The sequence below is a fragment of the Aethalodelphis obliquidens genome, unplaced genomic scaffold (genome assembly GCF_003676395.1).
Source record: "Aethalodelphis obliquidens isolate GAN/ISIS:26980383/991018 unplaced genomic scaffold, ASM367639v1 scaffold1, whole genome shotgun sequence".
NCBI classification, from domain to species: Eukaryota; Metazoa; Chordata; class Mammalia; order Artiodactyla; family Delphinidae; genus Aethalodelphis; species Aethalodelphis obliquidens.
Window position 1 is genome coordinate 72150931 of NW_020837945.1, and position 24333 is coordinate 72175263.

General features: G+C 41.0%; 3 protein-coding genes across 14 annotated transcripts in view; 1 reads left to right on the forward strand and 2 right to left on the reverse strand.

Moving 5' to 3' along the window:
• Positions 1-4550: 4550 nt before the first annotated feature.
• The window catches only part of SENP5 (SUMO specific peptidase 5), a 41387-nt gene continuing 21604 nt past the window's right edge, over positions 4551-24333 (forward strand). For 10 of the 12 annotated variants that reach the window (XR_003433106.1, XM_027108073.1, XM_027108063.1 and 7 more), the window contains exons 1-2: positions 4579-4766; positions 15206-16746. Coding sequence is in view for 11 of the 12 variants with exons in the window: in XM_027108073.1 (XP_026963874.1) it covers positions 15237-16746 (1510 nt within the window). In the remaining variant the exon portion in view is untranslated. Of the gene's footprint in view, positions 4767-15205; positions 16747-24333 lie in introns of all 12 variants that reach the window. The other 2 variants (XM_027108093.1, XM_027108144.1) reach the window with 2 other exon arrangements.
• LOC113621232 (short transmembrane mitochondrial protein 1-like) lies at positions 17967-20784 on the reverse strand. Its single transcript, XM_027108194.1, has one exon. The coding sequence runs from the start codon at positions 18394-18396 to the stop codon at positions 18223-18225; it is 174 nt and encodes a 57-aa protein (XP_026963995.1). The 5' UTR covers positions 18397-20784; the 3' UTR covers positions 17967-18222.
• Positions 23841-24333, reverse strand: part of NCBP2 (nuclear cap binding protein subunit 2) — a 30131-nt gene continuing 29638 nt past the window's right edge. Inside the window, exon 5 of the mRNA XM_027108179.1 lies at positions 23841-23953. Coding sequence (XP_026963980.1) covers positions 23950-23953 — 4 coding nt within the window. The 3' untranslated portion in view covers positions 23841-23949. The remainder of the gene's footprint in view (positions 23954-24333) is intronic.

The window sequence follows — 24333 nt, forward strand, 5'->3', positions numbered from 1 at the left end:
CCGACCAGCAGAATGACGAGTCGCCACACGCAAGATTCTTCTCGTATCACACTTTATTGGAGCACAGCTTGGTTAAAGAAAAGATGGAAGGAAGACACCGCAATCCTATAGCAGTCTGCTTATATAGGGATTAAGAACATGTGTCGCTCTGTGATTGGCTTTCGCCGATGGTGCGACTTGTGAGCCAGCATCGGATAGGTCGCTACTTTAAAACCTCATTAGTATACTTAGCGCAAGCGCAGTGGCCACAGGAAGGATGATTCAGCTTACTTCAGCTTCCTGCTGCGTGGCAGTTAGCTGACCGCGCCCTACAGTGGTCCAGTGGGTAAGACTCCATGCTCCCAATGCAGGGGGTCTGGGGTTGAATCCTGGTCAGGGAACTAGATCCCACATGCATGCCACAACTAAGTGTATGCATGCTGCAATGAAGATCCCACGTGCTGCAACGAAGATCCCACATGCTGCAACAAAGACCCGGTGCAGCCAAAATAAATAAATTTAAAAAAAATACCTTCTAGGGACTTCCCTGGTGGTCCAGTGGTAAAGAATCCACCTTCCAATGCAGGGGACGCGGATTAAATCCCTGGTCAGGGAACTAAGATCCCACATGCCACGGTGCAACTAAGCCTGTGTGCCACAACTACTGAGCTCATGCGCCTCAACTAGAGCCCGCTTGCCACAAACTACATAGCCCATGCGCTCTGGAGCCTGTGCACCACAACTAGAGAAGAGAAAACCCGCAGGCCACAACTAGAAAGAAGCCCACACACTACAACGGAGAGCCTGCGCGCTGCAACGAAAGATCCCACATGCCTCAGTGAAGATCCTGTGTGCCACAACGAAGACACAACACAGCCAAAAATAAATAAATCTTAAAAAAAATCTTCTAGAGGACAAACTTAGGGCAACCAAATGATAACCGAATAAAGTATGGAAAAAAGGTTCTTCACTGAGCAATGGATCTATATAAATATCTAAGTCTAAAGAAATGTCAGAATTATAGTTATAAACAGGAGCTATCATTTATACAGCTGGGCATTGTGGACATGATAGAACTGAGTTTTACAAGTCACTTTTGCTTCCAAATAGGATGTAGTAGGTTGCAGCAGGACAATGTGCCTGCTACAACAACCTTAAAAAATGCAGAATAAGTTAAAAACATCATATTTTAAAATATATTAGAGGACTGTGAAATGACTAAGACTTTTTACCTTATTTTACGTAAACTAAAATTCCAGAGAGGGGAGAGCCCTTCTGAGGTGAATTGATAATCAGTGGCTGTTTTCTTTTGTGGAAACATTTGCTGGTTCTAGTTACAGGCTGAGGATCAGTCTTAACCTAGGCAGAGGTTGTCTACTGGGGCAAAGAAAACCCAGAGGAACTTTTGGTGGTCATGTGGGACTATTGGGGAAGTTTGAAAACCGGAAGAGCCTCAGTGCATGGCTGATTTTCTGCGTGGGGCATTTGCTGTGTTCGAGACCTCCTTGGGAGGCTGCGGACCTGGGCCAAAACTTTTTAAAAGTCATGGTGTTTAGGAAACCATGCCCCATTAGAGGGACATGGCCTCCTCAAACACATGGCTACTCTCTCCCTCGAAACATTTCTCATATTTTGAAGCTGAATAGCTGGAGGTGAAAAAGCTAAGCTCAATGTCTCTAAAGAACTGAACTGAATAGTACTGTAGTATTTCAGGTCTGAGGAGATATACCCCGGAGGAACATGGATGAACCAGAAGTGGAATGAGTCTAAGTAAGAAGGAAACCTTGCCAAGACCCAGCTCGATCCCTAATTAGATTGTGATTATCAGACCCTCACTCTATCAACCTAATGGAGGGAAGGGGGAACTCTCACTGGGAGATGATATCATGTGGTGGCTCACTCTACGGTTCTTTTATACACACTGTCTGGCACAGAAGAAAACATTACCAAGTCTGTGAAGAGGCAGGAAAACATAATAATCACAAGAGAAAAATGAACCATTGAACTGGACCAACAGATGATTAAAATGTTGAAGTTAGCAGACAAAGAATGAAAAACAAAAACAAAAAACTGATGAATAAGATAAAACAGAGGAAAAGATGAACAAAATGGATGAAAAGATGGAGACTTTCAATGGATAACGAATCTATTTTAAAAATTATAAAAACAAATCAAATTCTAAAATTGAAAATACAATATTAAAAATTAAGAACAGGGCTTCCCTGGTGGCGCAGTGGTTGAGAGTCCGCCTGCCGATGCAGGGGATGCCGGTTCGTGCCCCGGTCCGGGAAGATCCCACATGCCGCGGAGCGGCTGGGTCCGTGAGCCATGGCTGCTGAGCCTGTGTGTCCGGAGCCTGTGCTCCGCAACGGGAGAGGCCACAACAGTGAGAGGCCCGCGTACCACAAAAAAAAAAAAAAAATTAAGAACACTGTGCAGATTTCATAACAGACTGGAGATTATAGAAGAGAGAATTAGTAAACTCAAAAACAGGTCCATAGAAAACATTCAAACTGAAATGTCAAGAGACAAAAAAAAGATGATACAAAGTATGAAACATATGGTGAACAAGGTCAAATAATCTTACATATGTAATTGGACTCCCAGAGGAACAGAGATAAGAGAATGGAGCAAAAACAATAGTCGAAGAGACAATGGCTGAGAATTTCCCCAAACTGATGAAAGATGTCAACCCACAAATTAGAGAAGCTCAGGGAAACCCAGGCCAGATAAATAAAAGGAAAACCACAGTAGGGAACAAAATAGTCAAATGGCTGAAAATCAACAACAAAGAGAAAATATTAAAAAGCAGCTAGAACTTTCTCTTTGTGCAGCTGTCTCTACACTGGGGACTCTTTCCTCTGAACTCTAGCTGCTTTGGCGTCTTCCCCTCAACACAAGGAGACCACCAGGCTCCTCTTGGTTTCCGCTACCTGTGACTGTCCTGGAGACTCTTGCCAGGCAGTAAACTGGTGCATTTGGGGGGGGCTCACCCCATTTATTGTCCATCTCTCAGGGATCACCATTCTTTTTTGCCTTATGTCAAATGTTTTTTAAATGTTGTTTCAGGGACTTCCCTAGTGGTCCAGTGGCTAAGACTCCGCGCTCCCAATACAGGGGGCCCGGGTTCGATCTCTGGTCAGGGAACTAGATCCCACATGCCACAACTAAGAGTTCACATGCCGCAACTAAAGATCCCGCATACTACAACTAAGATTCTGCATGCTCCAACTAAAAGATCCTACATGCTGCCAATGAAGATCTTGCGTGCCGCAACTAAGACCCAGTGCATCCAAATAAATAAATAAACAGCTATTAAAAAATAAATAAATGTTGCATATTTCTTGTCTGGTTTTTTAGTTGTTACAGTTGGAAGGGTAAAATCTGATTTCTTATTCCATCTTGGCTGGAAGTGGAAATCTCAAAAAGATTTACTTTTAAACTGAGGAAATGTGCCAAGCTGAGCTTACATATATACTATTAAAACTCAATAACTACAGAAATTGTTTATAAGGAAGACCAAGAAAAGCTTTTGTTTGTAAAGGACTACTTTATCACTGGCATTGGTTAGAATTTGCTGACACGTGTGATGATTAAAAGCAAACCACACCGTAGTCGCTTTTATTATTTTTTTAACCTTCTTTACAGTCAATGCACACCCTTATTGCTTGTGCCTGGGGCACAAGGCTCCCAGCACCCCACCCTTGGTATTCCATAGTATACATCTCCACTCTATTCCAAAAATCGAATACGGCCAAAATTGAATTCATCTTCCACAATAAATCTGGTATTATTATATTTTCCACCTATCAGGATATCGTATTAAAATTATGTATGTCTCCCCACAATTAGACTGAGGGCTTGCAAGAGAAATATTACTTCATGTTCACATTAAAAAAAAAAATGCTTGTTGAAAGAATCGTGCTTTAATATAACAGACTGAAGTCACTTTCCTCTTTGTTCAGAAAAAGAATAATAGATTTATTGCACAGACTTACTAAGCACTTGTAGTCCAGTCACTATTTGGTGCTGGCTGGGGCTACAATGGTGAATAAGACCAGGTTCTTGCCCTCCTGGGGAAGTGTTCTCAGTTGAGGAGAGGCGGGTCAGAGATATAGAGGCACATCGCAATGCCAAGGGGAAAGATCACCATGGAAAAACCAGAGAAGAAAAGCTTGGGCCAGGCCTCAAAGTGCAGCCAGAGCAGGAATGTGGTCCTTCGCTTTTGACCAAAGGGAAAAAGGATTAGTGGAGGGAGACGCCGTATAGTAGCTACGGTTTGCCTTAGCCCTATGGGGGTTAAAAACTTGAGAGCAGGCTGTAAAGAAGTCTCAAACCCGTTCTGCAATGTTCAGATCGCAGTTTCTACAATCCTCACGCGCCACGAGGAAAGAGCCGAGTCCGCGACCAAAAGCGGAGTCCTGACGCCAGGGGCGCGGATCGTCAGAAAGACGTCCTGGGCGGGCGGGGGAGCGTTCGCCGCCGGAAGTGGCGGGAAGGCGGGGCCACGCCCCCAGCGCCGAGCCCTTGCTTCCCTCCCCCGTCCCCTGCACGCGGCGCGGGCGGGGCTGAGGCGGAAGGGCACCGAAGGAGGTGACGTTGTAAGTGAGCGCCGGCTTCTCGGCAGTGGCTCCAGAGGAAGCTCGGCGGCTGTGGCCGTTGTAAGCAGGCCGGACGTCTGCTGGCTGACGGGCTTTCCCCTAAAGCTGGCGAAGGCGGGGCCGCAGTCCGAACTGCCGCAGTATCTGGACCCACGGCGGGGCAGGTGCCGGCAGCGAGGGACGTAGGTAAGCGGGAGCCCGGGTGTCAAATACGGCGAATGACTGACGGACCAGGCTGGCTGGCCATTCTCGCGCCAGTGCGCGCCAGCTCAGCACCCTGGCCTGGAGGCCTCGAGCGCTGCTCTTCCCCCACCGCCGAACCAGAGGCAGCGGATTTCTCCCCGGGCGCTGTTGTGCCTTTCTGGGGGCGGGGAAGGAGCTCGTCCCGAGGGACCAGTGTCCCCTTTTTCTCGCCAGTCCGAGCTGTACGACGCAGAAGCGGAGAGGGCTAGCGCCCCCGGCCGCTCTTCCTGAAGCCGGGGGAATCTTTGAGCGGAAGAGCTGCTGGTAGAGGTCCTCCAGCTCCTGCCGTCTTGGGTTTTATTTGTTCGGACAATTCTGCTTCCTTCCTGCCTTTGGTTCCATCCTCACACTCCTGGGACCCTGTTCTAGTGAACGGGTATGGCACAATTGAACATTTGGGCGGTGGGAAGCCTGTTTTTCCCTTCTGTTTATGCTAGGCAGTATCAACCCCCGTTACAGTGTATGACCACTCTTTTGGGGGAGGAGGGGTGCGGAGAGGATGTCGGAGATAAGGGTTTTGGACTTGGAGTTCGAAAAGCCGGAGTTCGAAAAGCAGAATTGAAATCCTGGCCTGCCACTTGCTGGTGGCTTTAATCTTGTGTAGACATTTTTAACCCATATAAAGTGGAACTTTCTTATACCTATATAAATTAGTTGGGAGAATTAAATGAAATGAAGAAAGCAGAACGTTAATCATGAAATATTTTGGGAATCAGGTTAAAGTCGGTTTAAGAATACCCAGGACGCTTAATGGTAGGTTCTTAATTATGTCTTTTACCCAGAATAACTACGCTTGGTATGGAGAAGGGTGCCAGAAGAGATACTAGGATCTTGTGGTTAAAAGCTAACTGCAGTCTCTGCTTTGGGTCGGGCAGCATTAGAAAGAAATCAGTTGCTCCTAGTCACCCAGAGGTCTCATGCTTATTGATTACACATTATTGGTGTATGAGGGATGACCTAAATCAGTTTTGCTTCTTGCTCAGTATGTCTAGTGGGCCCTTTCTAGGAGAAAAGCTGGGAGGGGCTTCATTCACACCTTGGCCCTCTTTAGAAGGAATTCTTTGCACGTTTCTGAGGACTCCTCCCTCTGCTTCTAAAGCATTTCATGTTAATTGAAAATGTTCAGAGAATAAATATAAGGACTTGAATCCTTTGAGTGGCTGAACATTACAGTTCTAAGTTAATATGAGGAGATACCTTTCTCTGTATTGGTGAGAGAAGACCATTCCCTGCTCTGAAGTTTAAGTAGACCCTAAGAGAAGTGTTTGGGGAGGGAGATGCAATCAGTGACTTGAGTGAGTAGCACCTGTTCTTACAGTTGCTTGGTCAGACAAATTAAGGATACTTGCCTTCCCTCATTGGAGTGTGATGATGCTCAGTGAAGCATGATGAAGTGCAATCTTCAGTTCCTTTGACACAGAATTGTCAATTTGGAATTTTAAGTCATGGATACGGAAGGGACCTTGAGGGTCATCTAATCCAGTGGTTCCAAAACCTGCAGGGACATCAGAATCAGTTGGGGAATTAAAACAAAACCCCAGATGCCCAGACACTACCTTAATAGATCTGAAATGGGACCTGGGTATTTGCGATTTTTAAAAAGCTTTTCAGGTGATATTCCCCATTTGAAAACGCAGATTTTAGTTTATAAACAGGCTCAGAGAGGTGAAATGTCAATTAGTTTGTTGCCTATGCTTTTTTTTTTTTAATTTATTTATTGTATTTATTTTTTTGACCGCGTTGCATCTTCGTTGCTGTGCGCGGGCTTTAGTTGCAGCGAGTGGGTCTTCGTTGCGGTGCGTGGGCTTCTTATTGTGGTGGCTTCTCTTGTTGCGGAGCATGGGCTCTAGGCACGTGGGCTTCAGTAGTTGTGGTGCCTGGGCTCAGTAGTTGTGGCTCGCGGGCTCTAGAGCACAGGCTCAGTAGTTGTGGCACATGGGCTTAGTTGCTCCATGGCATGTGGGATCTTCCCGGACCAGGGCTTGAACCCATGTTCTCTGCATTGGCAGGCGGATTCTTAACCACTGAGCCACCAGGGAAACCCTGTTGCCTATGCTTTTTAAATTTCTTTCTCTTTTTCTTCCTTTCCTTAACAAATAACCTTACTTGAATCAATAGTACTATTTCAGGTTTTGTATCTCTGAGAGCACAGAAGGGGAAAAAAGTCATTTGTCAGTAGCTCTATGTAATTCTGTTTTCATAGTTCCCTATGCAATTAGACTCCTTAATGCTCTTTAATGAAAGTATTAGATTTTACAGTAAAATTTTTTACTAAATGTTGCTCAGGTTTTTTTGTTGTTGGCAGAATTATATAAAGACCATATCATTTTATAAATCAGTTTCTTAGTAGACTTTTATGCCAAGCCTTCATAAACCATGGAAGAATTCCAGTTAAAGAATATTTTCACTTTTGTTCTGGCTTGTCATAAACTCACTGTACTGTCCACAGGTTTCTCTCCACCACCATCCCCCACAATGCTGGTATGCATGACCTCTTATTTTGTGTCACTAGCCAGCTTCCTATGGAACTCAATTTGAGAACTGTTAGAGAAGCCCTATAACTTCTCTAATTGCCTTATAAACACCTGATTTAACCAGAGGCTCTTGGTATTGCCTTAAGTTTGTCCTTGAATTTTTAGTCCCTTTTTCTTTTTTGGTTAATTGTACCGTGCCACTGATTTAAAGAATTTGATAGATATCTAGAAAGGATGAACTGATAAGGAAGTAACAGTGCCTCATATGTATTTTTCTTGCCCATTACAGTGAAAATGTCGTGATTTTTTTAGGGGGGTGGTTAATATTTTCAGCATTCTTAAGGTAATAGATCAGGCAGAGTTGAACATTCTCTTTTGGGGAGATACATTCATTAGCAAATTATTCTTTGAATAAGAATCACTGAAACGATGAAAAGGCTGTGTTAGTAGAGCCAGAAATGGACCGTACATCACAAATCCTCTAAAGGAAGATGCTGAATTATTTTCTTTTTAAAAATGACCCTGTTTATAGCATGTTAACTTCCTACAACCAGATGACACAAGGGCATTCTGAATTCACTGATTAACAAAGCCATGTTAACAGAGAGGTAATCTATAAATTCAGAATCTAGAGAGACATATGGTATGTGTTTAAGATGAAAAACCAAGTCACTGAGTCTCTAATTTTTTTTTTTTTTGGCCAAGCCGTGTGGCATGTGGGATCATAGTTCCCTGACCAGGGATTGAACCTGAGCCCCCTGCATTGGAAGCGTGGAGTCTTAACCACTGGACCACCAGAGAAGTCCCTCTAAATTTTTTAATTTTGTGTCTGAAATACCTTAATTCTGAAGCCTAAAAATTGGTGAATTTCAGATTCTGACAGAATACACTTTTCAAGTAGAGGTATTGAGAAAGGATAAATGGGAACCCAGGGTTCACAATTTTAATGTAAACTGATATTATGGATTTAACAGAAATAAAGGCAGGGGGAGGGTAATGACAACTTGAAGACCCCGTGAGAAGTGGAGTTTAGAAGTCACTTGCTGGTCCTTGAGGCAGTCTTCTCTGTCTGTAAGGACTTGAGACCAAAATTGGATATTTAACTTAATCTGCTTTATGTGTGTTAGCTGAATGTACCTATCACCAGTAGGTACCATAAATGTACAAGTCTCCAGTTCTCAGTCTGGACCTTTTTATGGTTCATTCATGTCCTCTGATGCCAATGGGCAATACATTTTATTTTTGTTTTGTTTTGTTTTGTTTTGCGGTACGCGGGCCTCTCACTGTTGTGGCCTCTCCCGTTGTGGAGCACAGGCGTCGGACGCGCAGGCTCGGTGGCCACGGCTCACGGGCCCAGCCGCTCCACGGCATGTGGGATCCTCCCGGACCAGGGCACAAACCCGTGTCCCCTGCATCGCAGGCGGACTCTCAACCACTGCACCACCAGGGAAGCCCTTTGTTTTGTTTTTAATCTTGTTTCCTACTACAAACCATTCATTCTGTCTCTTTTTTGGGGGGAGCGGATAACCTCTCCCCTGTTTATTCACTACACAGCAGCTATTCTCATTACTTCTTATTACCTACAGGAGAAAGAACTTTTTCATAGTGATGCTTCAGTTAATCTGTACAGTGGTTACACTGCAAAATTTTACTCAAATAAATATTGAACCCCTCAAGGATTGTTCAGACTTCAGGCTGTCCTAGGGTCAGTGAGTATCTAATAAGAGTTGAAAGCTCACTTCTGTTTCCCTTGTGTGTGTGTTTTATCTTTTTTCTTAAAAACCATATTTGCTTTGCTCTTTATTTTATTATTATTATGACTTGACCACACCCCATGGCTTATGGGATCTTAGTTCCCCGACCAGGGATTGAACCTTGGTCCTCAGCAGTGAAAGCGTGGAGTCCCAACCACTGGACCACCAAGGAATTCCCTATTTTATCTTTGAAGGAATGTTGGTATTTGGTGAACACATAACAGTATGGCCGAGAATACAGGAGCAGAAATGTTAAGGGACCCCATGTGGAGGTTGCTTTTAATTTTAATTACATGTACTCTGAGTTCATGCTTGGGATATGTTGATTTTAGGGTACTCTGGCTGGACTCTTATTGGAGAACCTTCAACAGTATTATCTTTGTCTTTTTTCTTTGGCTAGGTAGATTTCCCAAAGAAGAATCTTCAGATCTCCTGCTTGGAGCTTATAAGCTGGGTTGTCAACAGTCTTGTAGCTAAACTGGGGGAAATGGTAGAGGTCTTAGCATTCAGTATGTAAACACTCATGTTCATTTAACTCAACTATTTTCAGTATGGTACCCTCATTCTCAACTGGACCAGATGTTTTCCAGTCCAGGAATCCTTTGTTTTTCCTTTAGAGCTGCGTTATCCAATGTGGTAGCCACTAGCCAAATGTAGCAACTTAAATTTAAATGATTAAAATTAAATAAAATTAAATATTTCGTTCCTCAGTTGCACTACACACATTTCAAGTGGTCAGTAACCACATGTTTCCAGAGACTATCATATGGGGCAGGGCAGATACAGAGTATTTCTATCATTGCAGAACTCCTGTTGGCCAGTGCTGTTTTAGTCTAGAAAGTAACACTCCAGGCTTCTGCAAGGATCAGGGAGGGGCAGTTGGCTGGTTTTTGTGGCGAGTAGAAGGGTATCTAAATGATTTGATTTATCCTCTTGTTTTTAGCACCATGTTCACACCCCACTTACAGAACTTCCTGCTGCCAATTCCTGACCTGTTTTGAGGCACTGTTGTATAAATTGGATTGCTTTCCTTCTTGCAAGCTTGACATTTAACTTTCTTTTTTTTTAAATTAATTAATTTATTTTTGGCTGCATTGGGTCTTTGTTGCTGCATGCGGGCTTTTTCTAGTTGCAGCGAGCAGGGGCTACTCTTTGTTGCGGTGCGCAGGCTTCTTATTGCAGTGGCTTCTCTTGTTGCAGAGCCCGGGCTCTAGGCGTGTGGGCTTCAGTAGTTGTGGCACGCGGGCTCAGTAGTTGTGGCTCGCGGGCTTAGTTGCTCCACGGCATGTGGGATCTTCCCAGACCAGGGCTTGAACCCGTGTCCCCTGCGTTGGCAGGTGGATTCTTAACCACTGCGCCACCAGGGAAGCCCTGATTTTTATATTATTAATTAATTTATTTGGGAGGCACAAAAGGGCAGATACATGTATATTTTCTTATTTTTTCTTTTATGAAAGGTGGCTATATATAATATAGAAAAGAATTAACCTTGCACAAAAAGAAAGCCTTTATCCTTGGCTTTAAGGAGGTAATCTCTAAACCCTTGGAATGTTATGTCTGATTGGAGTGTCTTTATTTGCCTGTGGGCCTTGGGTCACTGATAATCTAACAATATGATATAGGATGGGGATTGGCCATGCCAGAAAAACCAACAGTGTGATTTAGGGTAATGACTTTGATATCAGTCGATCTCCAGAGGGGTTGAAGACTGAGCTCAGTCGTGTGGGCAATCAGTTATGCCTATGAACCCCCATAAAAACTCTGGACATCAAGGCTTAGGTGAGCTTCACTGGCTGGCAGTTCTTGTCACACTTTGTCACACATTGGTGCTGGGAAAGTAATGCTGTCTCTACTCCATGGGGAGAGGACAAATGGAAGCGCCTCATTTGTTACTTCCCCTGGACTCTGCACTATATAGTTCTTCACTTGGATGATTTTAATCCACATTCTTCAGCTGTAATAAGCCATAACTATTAACGGTTTTTAGTGAGTTCTGTGCGTCCTTCTGACAAAGTATCAGACCTGAGGGTGGTTTTGGAAACTCCCTGAACTTTCAGTTGTTGTCAGAAGTGAGGGTGATCTTGTGTGGACTGTTCTCCCTAACTGTACATTGGCTAAACTATTGCAGTGGTTTACCATTGATACTCATTTGAACTCTGCTTTTTTCATTTAAACCGGAAATTACTCCATGTTAGTTCATAGACCTTATCCTTATTCTGTTACAGCTTCATTCATTGTGCAGATGAACCATAGTTTATGCAACCACTGCCCTATGTATGGGCATTTAGGTTGTTTCCAGTATTTTGCAATTACAGACAGTGTTGCAGTGAATAACCATGTACTATGTATTTTCATTATTATTGGAGATGTATCTTCAGGGTAAATTCCTAAAAGTGGAGTTGTTGGATTAAAAGGTGAATACTTGTATGGTTTTGTTAGATATTACCAAATTCCCCTCCAAAATGATTTTATCAGTTTGTATTCCCAACCAGCAAAGTATGAAAGTCTTTTTTCTCCCACCAACAAAACATGTTGCTATAACTTTTGCCAAATTTTTTTGAGGTATAATTGACATATATTAGTTTCAGGTGTACAACATAATGGTTTAACATTTGTATACATTGCAAAATAATTACAATAAGTCTAGTTAAATCCATCACCATACTTAGCTCCCCACCCCCCAAATTTTTTTTCTTGCGATGAGGGCTTTACTTTTAGCGGCTTTCAAATATGCAATACAGTATTATTAACTATAGTCACCATGCTGTACAGTACATCGTCATGAATGACTTGTTTATATGTTTATTTATGGAGGTTTGTACCTTTGACTCCTTTCACCCATTTTGCCTATCTCCCAAACCCCCTTGACAATTTTTTAATGCATGAAGTTGAACATCTTTACTTATGTTTAAGGGCCATTTAAAAATATTTATTTGTGAATTGTTTCATTATGTCTTTTTCCCATTTTTCCATCAGCCTTTTCCTTTATCCCTCAATTTAAGATATTAAATATTAGTAATATTAGCCCTTTACTTTCTATTGAGTTTTTCATTTTTGCTATTTTAAGTGTCCTATGCTCCTTTATTTTTTTAACTGTTCCTTTAAAAAAAAATCCCATTCTTTTTTTCCCCAGTGGATGTAATGTTTTCTTCTTTGAGGATAGCGTTGGGGTTTTTTTTCTTCTCTCTTTTTAAAAAAAAATTGTAAAATATACATAACATAAAATTTACCATTTAAATCATTTTTAGGTATACAGTTCAGTGGCATTAAATACATTCATATTGCTGTGCAACCATCACCACCATCCATCCTGAGACCTATTTTAATTTTCCTAAACTGAAGCTCTTCACATTAAACAATAACTTCCCTTCTCTCCCCTTCTCAGGTTTTTTAAGTTGACTTCTCTAAATATGCTTTTGCTTTTATCTGTTTGTTTTTGTCTACTTTTTATCCCTGGAAGTGTGGTGATTCTTAGTTATGCTGTCTTTTGACCACTAAGAAGTTGGTTGGAGGTTCTGAGCTTGTGGTGGGACTTGTCACTTGTGGGGTGCACTGTGGGCCATGCTGGGCCATTCTGTGGGGGCATACCTGTACTTATATATTTTCTTGTGGAATAATCAGTTTCTCTGAAGAAGAATCTTCCAATCTCCTGCTTGGACGGGAAAGACAGACTGCCAGCGTTTTGGGAGATGAGTGGGAAAGTGTTGTGGGGTCTTATATTCAATATATAATTCCATCTTCAAACTGTTCCTGGGATCCCCTTGTCTGCAGAACTTCCTTTCTGAAGGAGAAACTTCTAATCTTGGGTTGGGGAGGGACAGTTACCTGCTATGCGGAGTTGGGGAGGGATTTGGGGGTTTCATTGCTTCTTAAACTTTGGGGTAATTGTTTGGGCCTGTGTAGTTGTGGCATCCCCAAATATCAGTATCTGTTGGTCTTTTTGAATGATCTATCCCTACCCAACCCCCTGCCCACCCCCAGAACTGATCTCCTCCTTTGGGGTATAAACTTTTCTGGGAGCTGAGTGAGGAAAGAGGTTGGGGAGAAATTCCCTATGTAAACTGATTTATCCTCCTGTTTGTACCCCTGCCCTCAGTTGTACATGATGTGCCTGACTGTTCTAGTTCATTCCCTTGAGTAAGTGAAACTTTGATCATCTGCCATGGTAGGAGAAGGGATCTTAGAGTCTAATTGCTTCTTATTCAGACTTTCAACCAGTCCTTCCTTTTTCAGCTGTCCTCCATTCCCTGACCTTCATAGGTATTGTTGCTCTTGGTTCCTGAGCCTTTCTGAGGTCCTGTAACTTGCTGCTCGGCTTCCCCTACTGCTGGCTTAGATTTCAGCTCTTTTGGCTGGCTAAGTCTGTTATCACTCATTCATCTGCTTTCTTCTTTCAGCAGTTTTATTGCTCGTCTCCTTTTTTGTTGTCATTGTCCCTAAGAGGTTTTGCCTTTTTAAAAACTGCATTTCTGTCATCTTAATGGGATTTGGAAAGGAAGCAGAAGTAAACATGTGTTCAGTCCTCTTCTCCCCTCTGCCCCGCCCCCAGAGAAAACTGATGCACAGAAAGGTAATACAGCTTTTCCTAGTAAGTTATTAGTAGGCTGAAATTAGGATATTGGTTTTTGATTCTTCTGTTCCACCTGCAGTGGCTGGTGCCTTTCTTTCTAGGCTAAAGAGCCTTCAGTAATGTTAGATCTTATTAAGTCTGAGGGGAAATCATGTTTGTTTGTTTTTAATATTTATTTATTTGGCTGTGCTGGGTCTTAGTTGCAGCACGCAGGATCTTCGTTGCGGCATGCGGGATCTCCAGTTGCGGCATGCGGGCTCTTAGTTGCAGCATGTGGGATCTAGTTCCCTTACCAGGGAACGAACCCGGTCCCACTGCATTGGGAGTGCAGTCTTAACCACTGGACAACCAGGGAAGTCCCAAACCATGTTTGGTTTTGACTATCATTTTCATCTACCCTTTCCTGTAAGTGTGTTCCTAAAGTTCACACACACACACACACACACACACACACACTTGTATTGGTTCTTTTTTCTTATACTTACTTGAGAGCCAGAACCATAACTGGTTGAGAGCACCTGATAGAGTCCTGTCTCCTCATAGTCACTCAGAAAGTCTTTGACTGACTGACAAAGAGGAGGCTGGTCGGTCTTCCTCTTGAGGTACTGATACTGCGTGCATATATTGACTGTCCGCCTGTGGATGACTGTACAGAATAAAAGTCCCTGCCTTTCCTTTCTGAAATTTGTTGTATGGGACTTCCCTGGCAGTCCAGTGGTTAAGACTTCACCTTCCAATGCAGGGGGTGTGGGTTCTATCCCTGGTCAGGAAGCTGAGATCCCACATGCCTTGTGGCCAAAAAACCAAAACATGAAACAGAAGCAATATTGTAACAAATTCAATAAAGACTTTAAATATGGTCTACATCAAAAAAAATCTTTAAAAGAAAATTTGTTGTATGGAACAAATTGTTTTGATGTGAACTCAGTCTTAAATGGTGTCTGGTCCCCTCTCCCTTCTCTATCCTTCATTTTACAAATGAGAACACAGAATTTGGGTGACTTGATTAAAGTCACTTAGCTAATGAGAAACAAGGTCAACACTTAGAAATTCTCTCCTGACTCCCTGCCCTTTCTGCTTCATCAGAAACTGGCTGCATATTGGGAAATGATTCTTGAAACTTGTTTCTATCAGAGGCAGGTACAGCAAAATGGGGTCATGTTGGAGCACTCATGTCTTCCCTTATCCCTCATTTTCATTGTGGGGAAAACCTTGATCAGGTAGGATTTCATTATGTCTGATAGTATAAATTGAACTTCATATGCTTTTTTCAATTTTCTAATGTATATTGCTGTGAATATATCTTTTTTTTTTTTTTTTTTTTTTTGCGGTACGTGGGCCTCTCACTGTTGTGGCCTCTCCCGTTACAGAGCACAGGCTCCGGACGCGCAGGCTCAGCGGCCATGGCTCACGGGCCCAGCCACTCCGTGGCATGTGGGATCCTCCCGGACCGGGGCACGAACCCGTGTCCCCTGCATTGGCAGGCGGACTCTCAACCACTGCGCCACCAGGGAAGCCAGTGAATGTATCTTTATGACCTTATTTTTAGGGTAGAAATGTAAATTTTCTTTCTCTTCTTTACAGCTGCATTCAGATCTCATTATGCATCAGAAAAATGAAAAAACAGAGGAAAATTCTGTGGAGGAAAGGAATCCACTTAGCTTTTTCTGAGAAATGGAATACTGGGTTTGGAGGCTTTAAGAAGTTCTACTTTCACCAACAGTTGTGCATTCTGAAAGCCAAGTTGGGAAGGCCAGTTACTTGGAGCAGGCATTTAAGGCATTTCCAGTGCAGAAAGAAGGCCCTTCAATTCCAGAAAACGTGGATCCAGGATGAACCCCTTTTTGCTAAGGCAAAGTCCAATGTGGCTGTTCAGAATCTTAGTACTTTGTCCTCTAAAGTGAAAGGAAAGGACACTAAACACTTCATTTCCTCCTCAAGGACCTTCCTGAAACTCCAAGCAGAGAAGTTGCTATCATCAGCAAAGAACTCTGATCATGAATACTCTGGAGAGAAAAGTCTCTTGAAGGCAGCCACTGACATACCAGCAAATAGTGTTTTAAGTCAGGCCAGTGGTCACAGACCTAGGACTGAGCCACAAGCTTCTGATCCTCCTATGAAGTTCAATGGGGAGAGCCAGAGTCCAGGTGAGAGTGGCACAATTGTGGTCACCTTGAGCAACCATAAGAGAAAGCGCTTTTGTTATGGCTGCTGCCGAGGGCTGGAGCACCACAGGAATGGGGGACCCCTGATTCCAAGAAAGTTCCAACTTAATCAACATAGAAGAATAAAAGTATCTCCTCATATGATGTATGAGAAATTATCCATGATTAGATTTCGGTACAGGATTCTCAGATCCCAGCACTTCAGAACAAAAAGCAAAGTTTGCAAGCTAAAAAAAGCCCAGCGAAGCTGGGTGCAGGTCACTGGGGACCATCAAGAGACCCTTAGGGAGAACAGTGAGGGTGGCAGTTGCAGCTTATTCCCTTCCCCAGAACCTAAAGACCCTTCTTGTCGGCATCAACCATACCTTCCAGATATGGACAGCAATGCTGTGGTGAAGGGAAAGAACTCTCATGTGCCTGATGGCCACACTAAAGGAAGCCCTCTCTTGGGCAAGGAACTTAGTTTAGATGAAGCATTCCCTGACCAACAGAATGGCAGTGCCACATACATCTGGGACCAGTCACCCTGTTCCTCTCCTAAGTGGGAGTGTACAGAGCTGATTCATGACATCCCCTTACCAGAACATCATTCTAATAACATGTTTATCTCGGAAACCGAGGGAGAAGTTATGGCTCTGGGTCAGGAAAATCGGACAAGTACTGTCAATGATGACAGAGTAAAACTGTCAGTGTCTGGGGCAGATCAATCTGTGAGTAGTGTAGATGGGCCTGTGTCCGAAGAGACTGTTCAGAATGAGAGTTCATGCCAGATGGATGAGGATGGATCTTTCAAGCAGAACATTCTTAGTTCTAAGTTGCTGGACCACCCTTACTGTAAAAGTCCACTGGAGGCTCCTCTGACGTGCAGTGGACTCAAACTAGAAAATCAAGTGGGAGGTGGGAAGAACAGTCAAAAAGCCTCTCCAGTGGATGATGAACAGCTGTCAATCTGCCTTTCTGGTATGCACTCTTCCTTTATTCTCCCTCAATCTCTGGCCCACACCTGCTGTCCATTATCCTTTCTAGGAGAGTCCTATTTGGTCCTTCCCCACATGGATTTCCCTTTAAGCATTTAGACATTCTTTTATATTGCTGTATTATATAGATGTTCCATAGTTTAGTAAGTTTTTGATTGACGGACACTTGTGTTGCTTTTAGTTGTTTCCCTCTATAAACAATGGTGCAGTGGAATTACTTCTTTATACTTCTATGGTTGTTTTTGTAAGTTAAATTCCTAGTAGTAGAAATGATGGTGGAAGGATAATCACACTTAAAATTTTAAGAGAATTGTTAAATTGCCCTCTAAAAAGTTGAACCCGTTTGCATTTGCTAAAGTTTGCTAGTCTCATAGATCACAAGAGAGTTCTTTGTTTTAATTTGCCTTTTTAAATTTAAAGTTTGAACATCTTTTTCTGTCTTTGCCATTTTTTGTTTGTATATAATTTTACTTTGCCTTTTTCTCTATTGGATTGTTTATATTTTATTTAATATGTGAGAAGCTCCTATGTACCATTGTTGGCTCTAAGAATGTGGCAACAAACAGGATACACTGATTCCTACCCTCAAGGTCCTTAGCATCATTATAGTTTTTTTTTTAATGAGAACCACTATAAAGTTATAATGTAAATACATTTTTTTAAATGTAAAAAGGCATAAAATTTCCTTTATAGACAGCTTCTCATTTATCTGCCATGTAATGTAAAATGTGCCTATAATAAAATAAGTATGATTCTTATGAGAGAATAGAGCGAGATCAAATGCACCATTAAGAAAAACATGCATACGAGACTATGAATTCTACTGAGGACAAAGGCCATTACTTTAAATACTTTTAAATTCCCGAGTTCCTGATAGAGTTCTCAGAACAGAGTTTCTTGGTTAATGAATAGCAAATTGATTTATTGGTTAAATTAGCAACTATGGAGCTTCCTGACAACAATATAAAATTAGTGGATAATTCACCAGAAACTGGCTTCTAGATTTTCATTTTAGTTACTATTTTGAAACAACATAATTTAGTACCAAAGGTTTAAACACCCAGTATAATTGCTAGACTGTGAAATCAGCATTATTTATATCTCATCAGCTATACAAAACTCATCATTTTTTCTTTCGGAAAAAAAACGGTAGTAGAAATCCCAAAGAATAAGGGAGAAACTACTAGTTAAAGGTCATGTTTACTAATCTAGCACCATAATTCCATTCTCAGGACCTCCCAAGTGGCTGGAAGGAGGAAGGGAAGAAGTGAGGATGTTGGAAAAGTAAGGGTTGTTCTTAACTTGTGGCCCCATTTGTGGTGTAAGGCAATGCAGGGTCTAGCAAAGAAGAAAATTGCTGAGGCTGGAGATGAAAACAAAAGCTTTTGGTTCAGATGGTAAAGGAGGCCCTCAAGAACAGTAGAATCAGTTTATCCAGGAGGCAGTGCTAGAGTCGGCCTCATGAACTAGGGGGTTTCTTCTTGGCGTCCACGTCCTTTTTAATTTCTTCAAGTATGTCGTAGTTCTGAGCCAGATACATTCCCACCACATTGCCAAGAGTAAATCCAAGCAGGAACTGGAGCATAGTGTCGGCAAGGAGGGCTCGAAGGGTGGCTGCAGCTCCTTGGACCATCCGAGCCTGCCTCCCCTGGCCTAGTTTTAAAGATGTTAAATTAAATTTTGGTAAAAGCCCTCAGTACCCTGACTTTGTGTATGACATTTTTGCTTAACAGAGAATTTCAGTTCTTACATAGTAAAATTTATTTGTCTTTACATTATGGCTTCAAGTTTTTACATAGTGCTTTAAAGTCGTCTTGTCAAAATCTACCCCATGAAGTCATTTGGTATAAACACTTCTGGAAGATAATATGGCAGTATCAGTCTTTGACCCATTCCCCTTCTTGCAATTTAGCCAAGATATAAAAGAGTACAAATATATTTGTACAGGGACATTACTTATAGTATTGTCTTGGTAGTAAAACACTGAGGACAACCAAAGCAAGTGTTTTTATGGACCTATAAATTACAGCATATCCAGGCAGTATACTATGAAGCTATTAAAGAATAAATTCGAAAAGTGAAAAAAGCAAGTTGCAAAACAGAAGGAGGCCATTTTGTTAAAAGATACATGTGCACATAACGAGTACATGTATATATGTGTACACATGCATTTGTATAGGATATATCTGGACAGATATATCAAATTGTTATAAATGGCTTTTTCTGGGGAGTTAGGAGAGTTACTTCTTGGTGGTTTAAACAATTCTGAACACTTTGCTTTTTCAACCATTAAATATGTATGAAAAACTTTTCCTCACAAAATGACAAAGTACAGAGTCCTAGAAAATCTTTCAAAAAAAATTCTGTTGTTTATGCTGTCCTAGAATGAAGACAAATTTCCCTACTATGAGGTTAGCAGAACCATGATTCATAAATCTGAAAAAGTTAGCATTTACCCACAAATACCAATTAACTTACAAATATATATGTAGCACTTCCAAAAAAGTTGATAAATTGACTGTGTCCTATAGTAAAACTGTAGCATAACGTGAAGACAAGAATTTTTTACAGAATTCACATTTAGTGATCTGTAATGTAGTTATTTTAATAGGCTAAAAGAGAAAAGTCATGGTATCTCAGCAAGTACTGAAAGCCTGATAATAAAGCTTAGCTTCCTTTGTGTTTAAATCTCTTTGAAAACTAGGAATAAAGAAAACTTCCTTCACTTAGTAAAGAATATCTGTCAGAAACGAATAGTAGATTTACGAGGATGAAGTAAGCCCATGGAATCTCTTCTTCCTCCTACCAAACCCATAGAAATTATGAAAAATATATTTAAAACATATGTATCTGTATACTCAAAAACAAAGAGAGTTTTGGTAGATCAAAAACTGAGAAACTAACAAGGCATAAAGTAGAGGGGAGATCCAGAGGGGAGCCCCAGTGACAGAAGGAAGATTAGTGCAGGAAAATGGTGCAACACTGAGGGTGTACCATTTCTGGAGATGGTGGAGGTGGAGAGGAAAGGGGAGACCCATGGTAAAAGACCGAGTAGTTGGAAAATCTCCACAAAAGCATCTCTCCCTGCCTGTGCCATATATCAGCAAGGAGGATATCTGCTATCAAGCTGAAATTTCTCCCCCCACCCCAATTTTATTGAGATATAATTGACATATAACACTGAAATTCTAAGAATAGGAGATTGGTGTGGAGAGGCAGGACATTCCCCTCTACTCCTGTCCCATTACTTATAATGCCTGGCAAGAATGAAGAACAACCCTTTCCAGAAGAACTGTTTTGGGGGTTCTTAGCATCCCCACATTGAAAATAGTTCAAGGCAGAGCAAAAGCTACTGCCCATCACAGCCTTCTCTCCACCCGCAAGTTATTCGAGTAGAGATGAGCCTGTAATCTATCACCAAACATCTGGAGAAAGCCAACACGATGGAAGAGACAAATTGAACTAAACTCGAGTAATCAGGATTAATAGAGCAATCAGAATAAGAATCAGTATAGGACAATCAGCATGGTATATGCTCCCTTAATTGACTTTGTAGTGTTAGCCAATATTCTGTGGTGTCCTGAATGCTGGCTCTTCTCTAATATAACTGCACATTATGCTCATTTTGTATTTATATATTTAATAAGAGCCCATTGTACTTATCAAAATTTACTTTTGTGTTTCATATTTTTATCAAATATTGCATAAACTGATGCAGTATTTGTTCAGAAAGTTACTCTCTTCAAAACCAAGTTGAATACTTTGCAACAACAGTAGTGTTATGTTTGTACAAGACAACTTTAAAAAATTTCAGGGAGGGTAGGAAAGTCTAGGATTCTGTACTCAGATTAGCTGTTTTGGAAGGAAAAGAAATAGATTCCTGTATCACAATATGTTCCAGGTGGATTGAAAAGTTAACTAATTAGAAACAAATACAGATAAACAAAAACTTGTACACAAATATTCATAGCATCATTATTCATAGTAGCCAAAAAGTGGAAAAAACTTAAATATCCATCAACTGATGAATAGATGAATAAAATTTTGGTATATCTATACAATGGAATATTATTCTGCCATAAAAAGGAATGATATATTTCAGTTTGGGTGAACCTTGAAAACATGCTAAGTGAAAGAAGTCAGACACAAAAGGCTACATACCATACGATTCTGTCGTTTTGAAATGTTCAGAGTAGGCAAATACATAGAGATAAAAAGTAGATTAATGGTTGCCAGGGGGTGGGGAGGGGGGGAATAAGGAGTAATTGCTAATACATACAAAGTTTTTTTGTGGAGTGATGCAGATGTTCTGGAATTATGTAATGGTAATGGTTGTACAACTCTGAATATATAAAAACCCACTGAATTGTAGACTTTTAAGAGGATGAATTATGGTATGTGAATCATAGCTTAAGCTGTTAAAAAAAAACACAAGACCATTTTTATAATCTCATATTGATAAGACATTTTAAAGCATGATAGGAAACTCAGAAGCAATAAAAGTATACCAATATGACTCCATAAGCATTAAAATCTCGTAAATATAGATAACCAAATTCATAAGTGAAAATCTGCAAGTTTTAATGTCCTTTGACCCAGAAATTTGAAAATGTTTTTAGTTTTTAATTTTTGGCTTGCAGGGTCATAGTTCCCTGACTAGGGATCGAACTCTTGCCCTTGGCAGTGAAAGCATGGAATCCTAACCACTGGACTGCCAGGGAGTTCCCTCAGAAATTTGAATTTTAGCAAGTGTGTTCTAAGGAAACACTAGAACAAGGATATATTGAGGGTTTTAATTGTAACATTATTTAGAGAGCTAAAAATTAACAAATGGCCATCAGCACAGAATTGGTTAAAATATGCCAGATCAATTTAATGGACCACTAGATTGTTTTGAATTGACTTAGGGAAAAAAAATCCATGTATTGAATATAAAAAAGCAGCTTCCAGAAGAGTGAGTATAGTTTGCTACTTACATGTTTAAGACATACATGTTCATTAGGGCATAAAAGTTCTAAAGGAATTATGGGGTGGCTGCCACTTTATTTTGAAATGTTTATGGTCATGTATTGATACTAGCATAAATACTTAAAGCTTGTTCCCATTTCAAGTTTGTAAAAATATTCAGCCCTATTTTCTAGACTATTAATGTGTTATTTTTACATGTAGGTGTTTGGAAAAAACTAAAGATGGCTTCCTACATTTTTTTTTTTTTTTTTTTTTTTGCGGTACGCGGGCCTCTCACTGTTGTGGCCTCCCCGTTGCGGAGCACAGGCTCCGGACGCGCAGGCTCAGTGGCCATGGCTCATGGGCCCAGGCGCTCTGTGGCATATGGGATCTTCCTGGACCAGGGCACGAACCTGTGTCCCTTGCGTCGGCAGGCGGACTCTCAACCACTGCGCCACCAGGGAAGCCCGGATTCCTACATTCTTTACACCAAAATGAATTTCAACTGTGAACAAAAGATTTACTTGGTAGTTCTAATACTATTTATTGATTAATTCATCTTTTCCCCATGATTATGAGATGCTGCCTGCCATTCTGATTCCTATCTGGTTGGTTTCTCTGTTTCTGTGATAGCACTATTCTGCTTCAATCACTGTTATTTGGTTTTATAATTTGATGGGATTAGGCCCTCCTTCTCCTCTTCTCTTTTGCCCCTATTCACCTCTCCTCCTTAATCTTTTTCAAAAATTTCTAAGAATTTCTCACATTTTTGTCCCAAGATGAATTTGGATTTGGTTTTTCAATTAAACCAATGAACAAACAGTGGCTTTTGATTGGTATTGCATTACATTAATAGACTAATTTAGGGGAAATTGCATTCATTTTAATATGGAGTTTTCCTGTCTAAAAACCAAAGAATTACTCCATTTATTGATCTGTGTCCCTTACTAGAATTTGGTAGTGCTTTTCACTTGTTTAGTAAGTTTAATAAACTTAAGCACATTCCTTAAGTTTATTCTTAGATATTTTGTGCCTTTCTTATTTTTGATGGGACCTTTCTGACATGTGTATTGTATCTTGTTGGAGAACCAAGTGGTTGCATTTCATATGTGCACAACACAATGAACCCCTTCCACTTTCAGGGTGGGATGTGATCCAAGTGACCCATATCAGTTGTTGCAAGAAAAAGCTGTCTGACACAGTTGGTTTAACATGATGAGTAATTTAACTTCTAAAAAACACCTCAGTTTTTGTTTTTCACATTACCTTTTGTACTTACAAGATGGAATATAATTTGAACTCCAATTTTTCATGGTTTTGTTTTTTCCTAATATTTTATCCTTTGCTTCTAGGTCATACTAAAATTTTAGTACTTCTGGAATAAAAGAAATTGTATATTCCAAATGCATTTTCCTTGTTGGTTCATTGGTTTGGTGAAAACAAGTGGATAAATAGTGAATTTAACTCTCATTTTATTTTAATTTTTTGGCTGAGCCCTGCAGCAAGTGGGATCTAGTTCCCCAACCAGGGATAGAACCACTGCCCCCTGCAGTGGAAGCGTGGAATCCTAACTATTGGACCTCCAGGGAATTCTGTAACTCTCATTTTAAGAAGTCTGTTTTTTGGGTTACTCTTAGCCCATGGGTATTAGAAGGGAAAGGTAAAATGAAAAACTAAGTTGTTTTGTAGAGAAGAGATAATAGATATTTCCTGCATTGGAGGTGGCACAGCATAGACGTTAACGGCTCAGTTTCTGTTGTCACATAACCTACAGTCAGAACCTGATTTCTGCCATATGCTAGTTAAGGGTCCTTGGGGAAGTTATTTAACCTCCTTAAGCCGCCTGTCTCCATTTTTAAATTAGGGATACTGTCTAACACATAGGATAGTTATAAGGATGAAACGAGGTATGCTAGTGCTTGGCTTATGAGTGCTTTTTTTTTTTAAATTATGTATTTATTTTTGGCTGCATTGGGTCTTCGTTGATGTGCACGGGTTTTCTCTAGTTGAGGAGAGCAGGGGCTACTCTGTTGCAGTGCGCAGTCTTCTCATTGCAGTGGCTTCTCTTGTTGTGGAGCACAGGCTCTAGGCACGCCGGCTTCAGTTTGAGCGCGTTTTAACTGTTGTTTACTTCTGGTCCTAGTGAGATAATGGTGTGTGCATCAGTGAGACATTGTCATTAGGGTTGTCCTTGAAGATCCAGGTAGGGCTTTTCTACTGCATTACCAATCCATGTTTATCATCTGAAAGTGAAAACAAAAATACGGATAAGAGGAAAAACACATAACAACTTAAACATAATAACTTAAAATCCCCCAAACACTGCCGTTTAGAAATAACATTGTTAACATAACAAGGACACCTCTTGTTACAAGTTTGGAATTGGGTCCATATTCGATTGGTAGAAGAGATTGCTTTCTTATTTGAAGAGTCTCAATTAAGGTTGCTGTGCCTAAAGTTTAATTTTTTGTTATTAGGGGCAATATTTTTGTATAAAATTTGTTCCTTAAATTCAGTTTCTCAAATGTTGGGAATCCTTATCTTCTGTTTGGGTCCATTCTCCCACGTAGACACAAGACTATGCTTAGACAACTGTAAGATATGATATAGTAAACACTATCGG

Coding starts and splice junctions, on each gene's coding strand:
- LOC113621232 (XM_027108194.1), bottom strand. CDS start 18,396: ATGGTCCAAGGAGCTGCAGCCACCCTTCGAGCCCTCCTTGCCGACACT.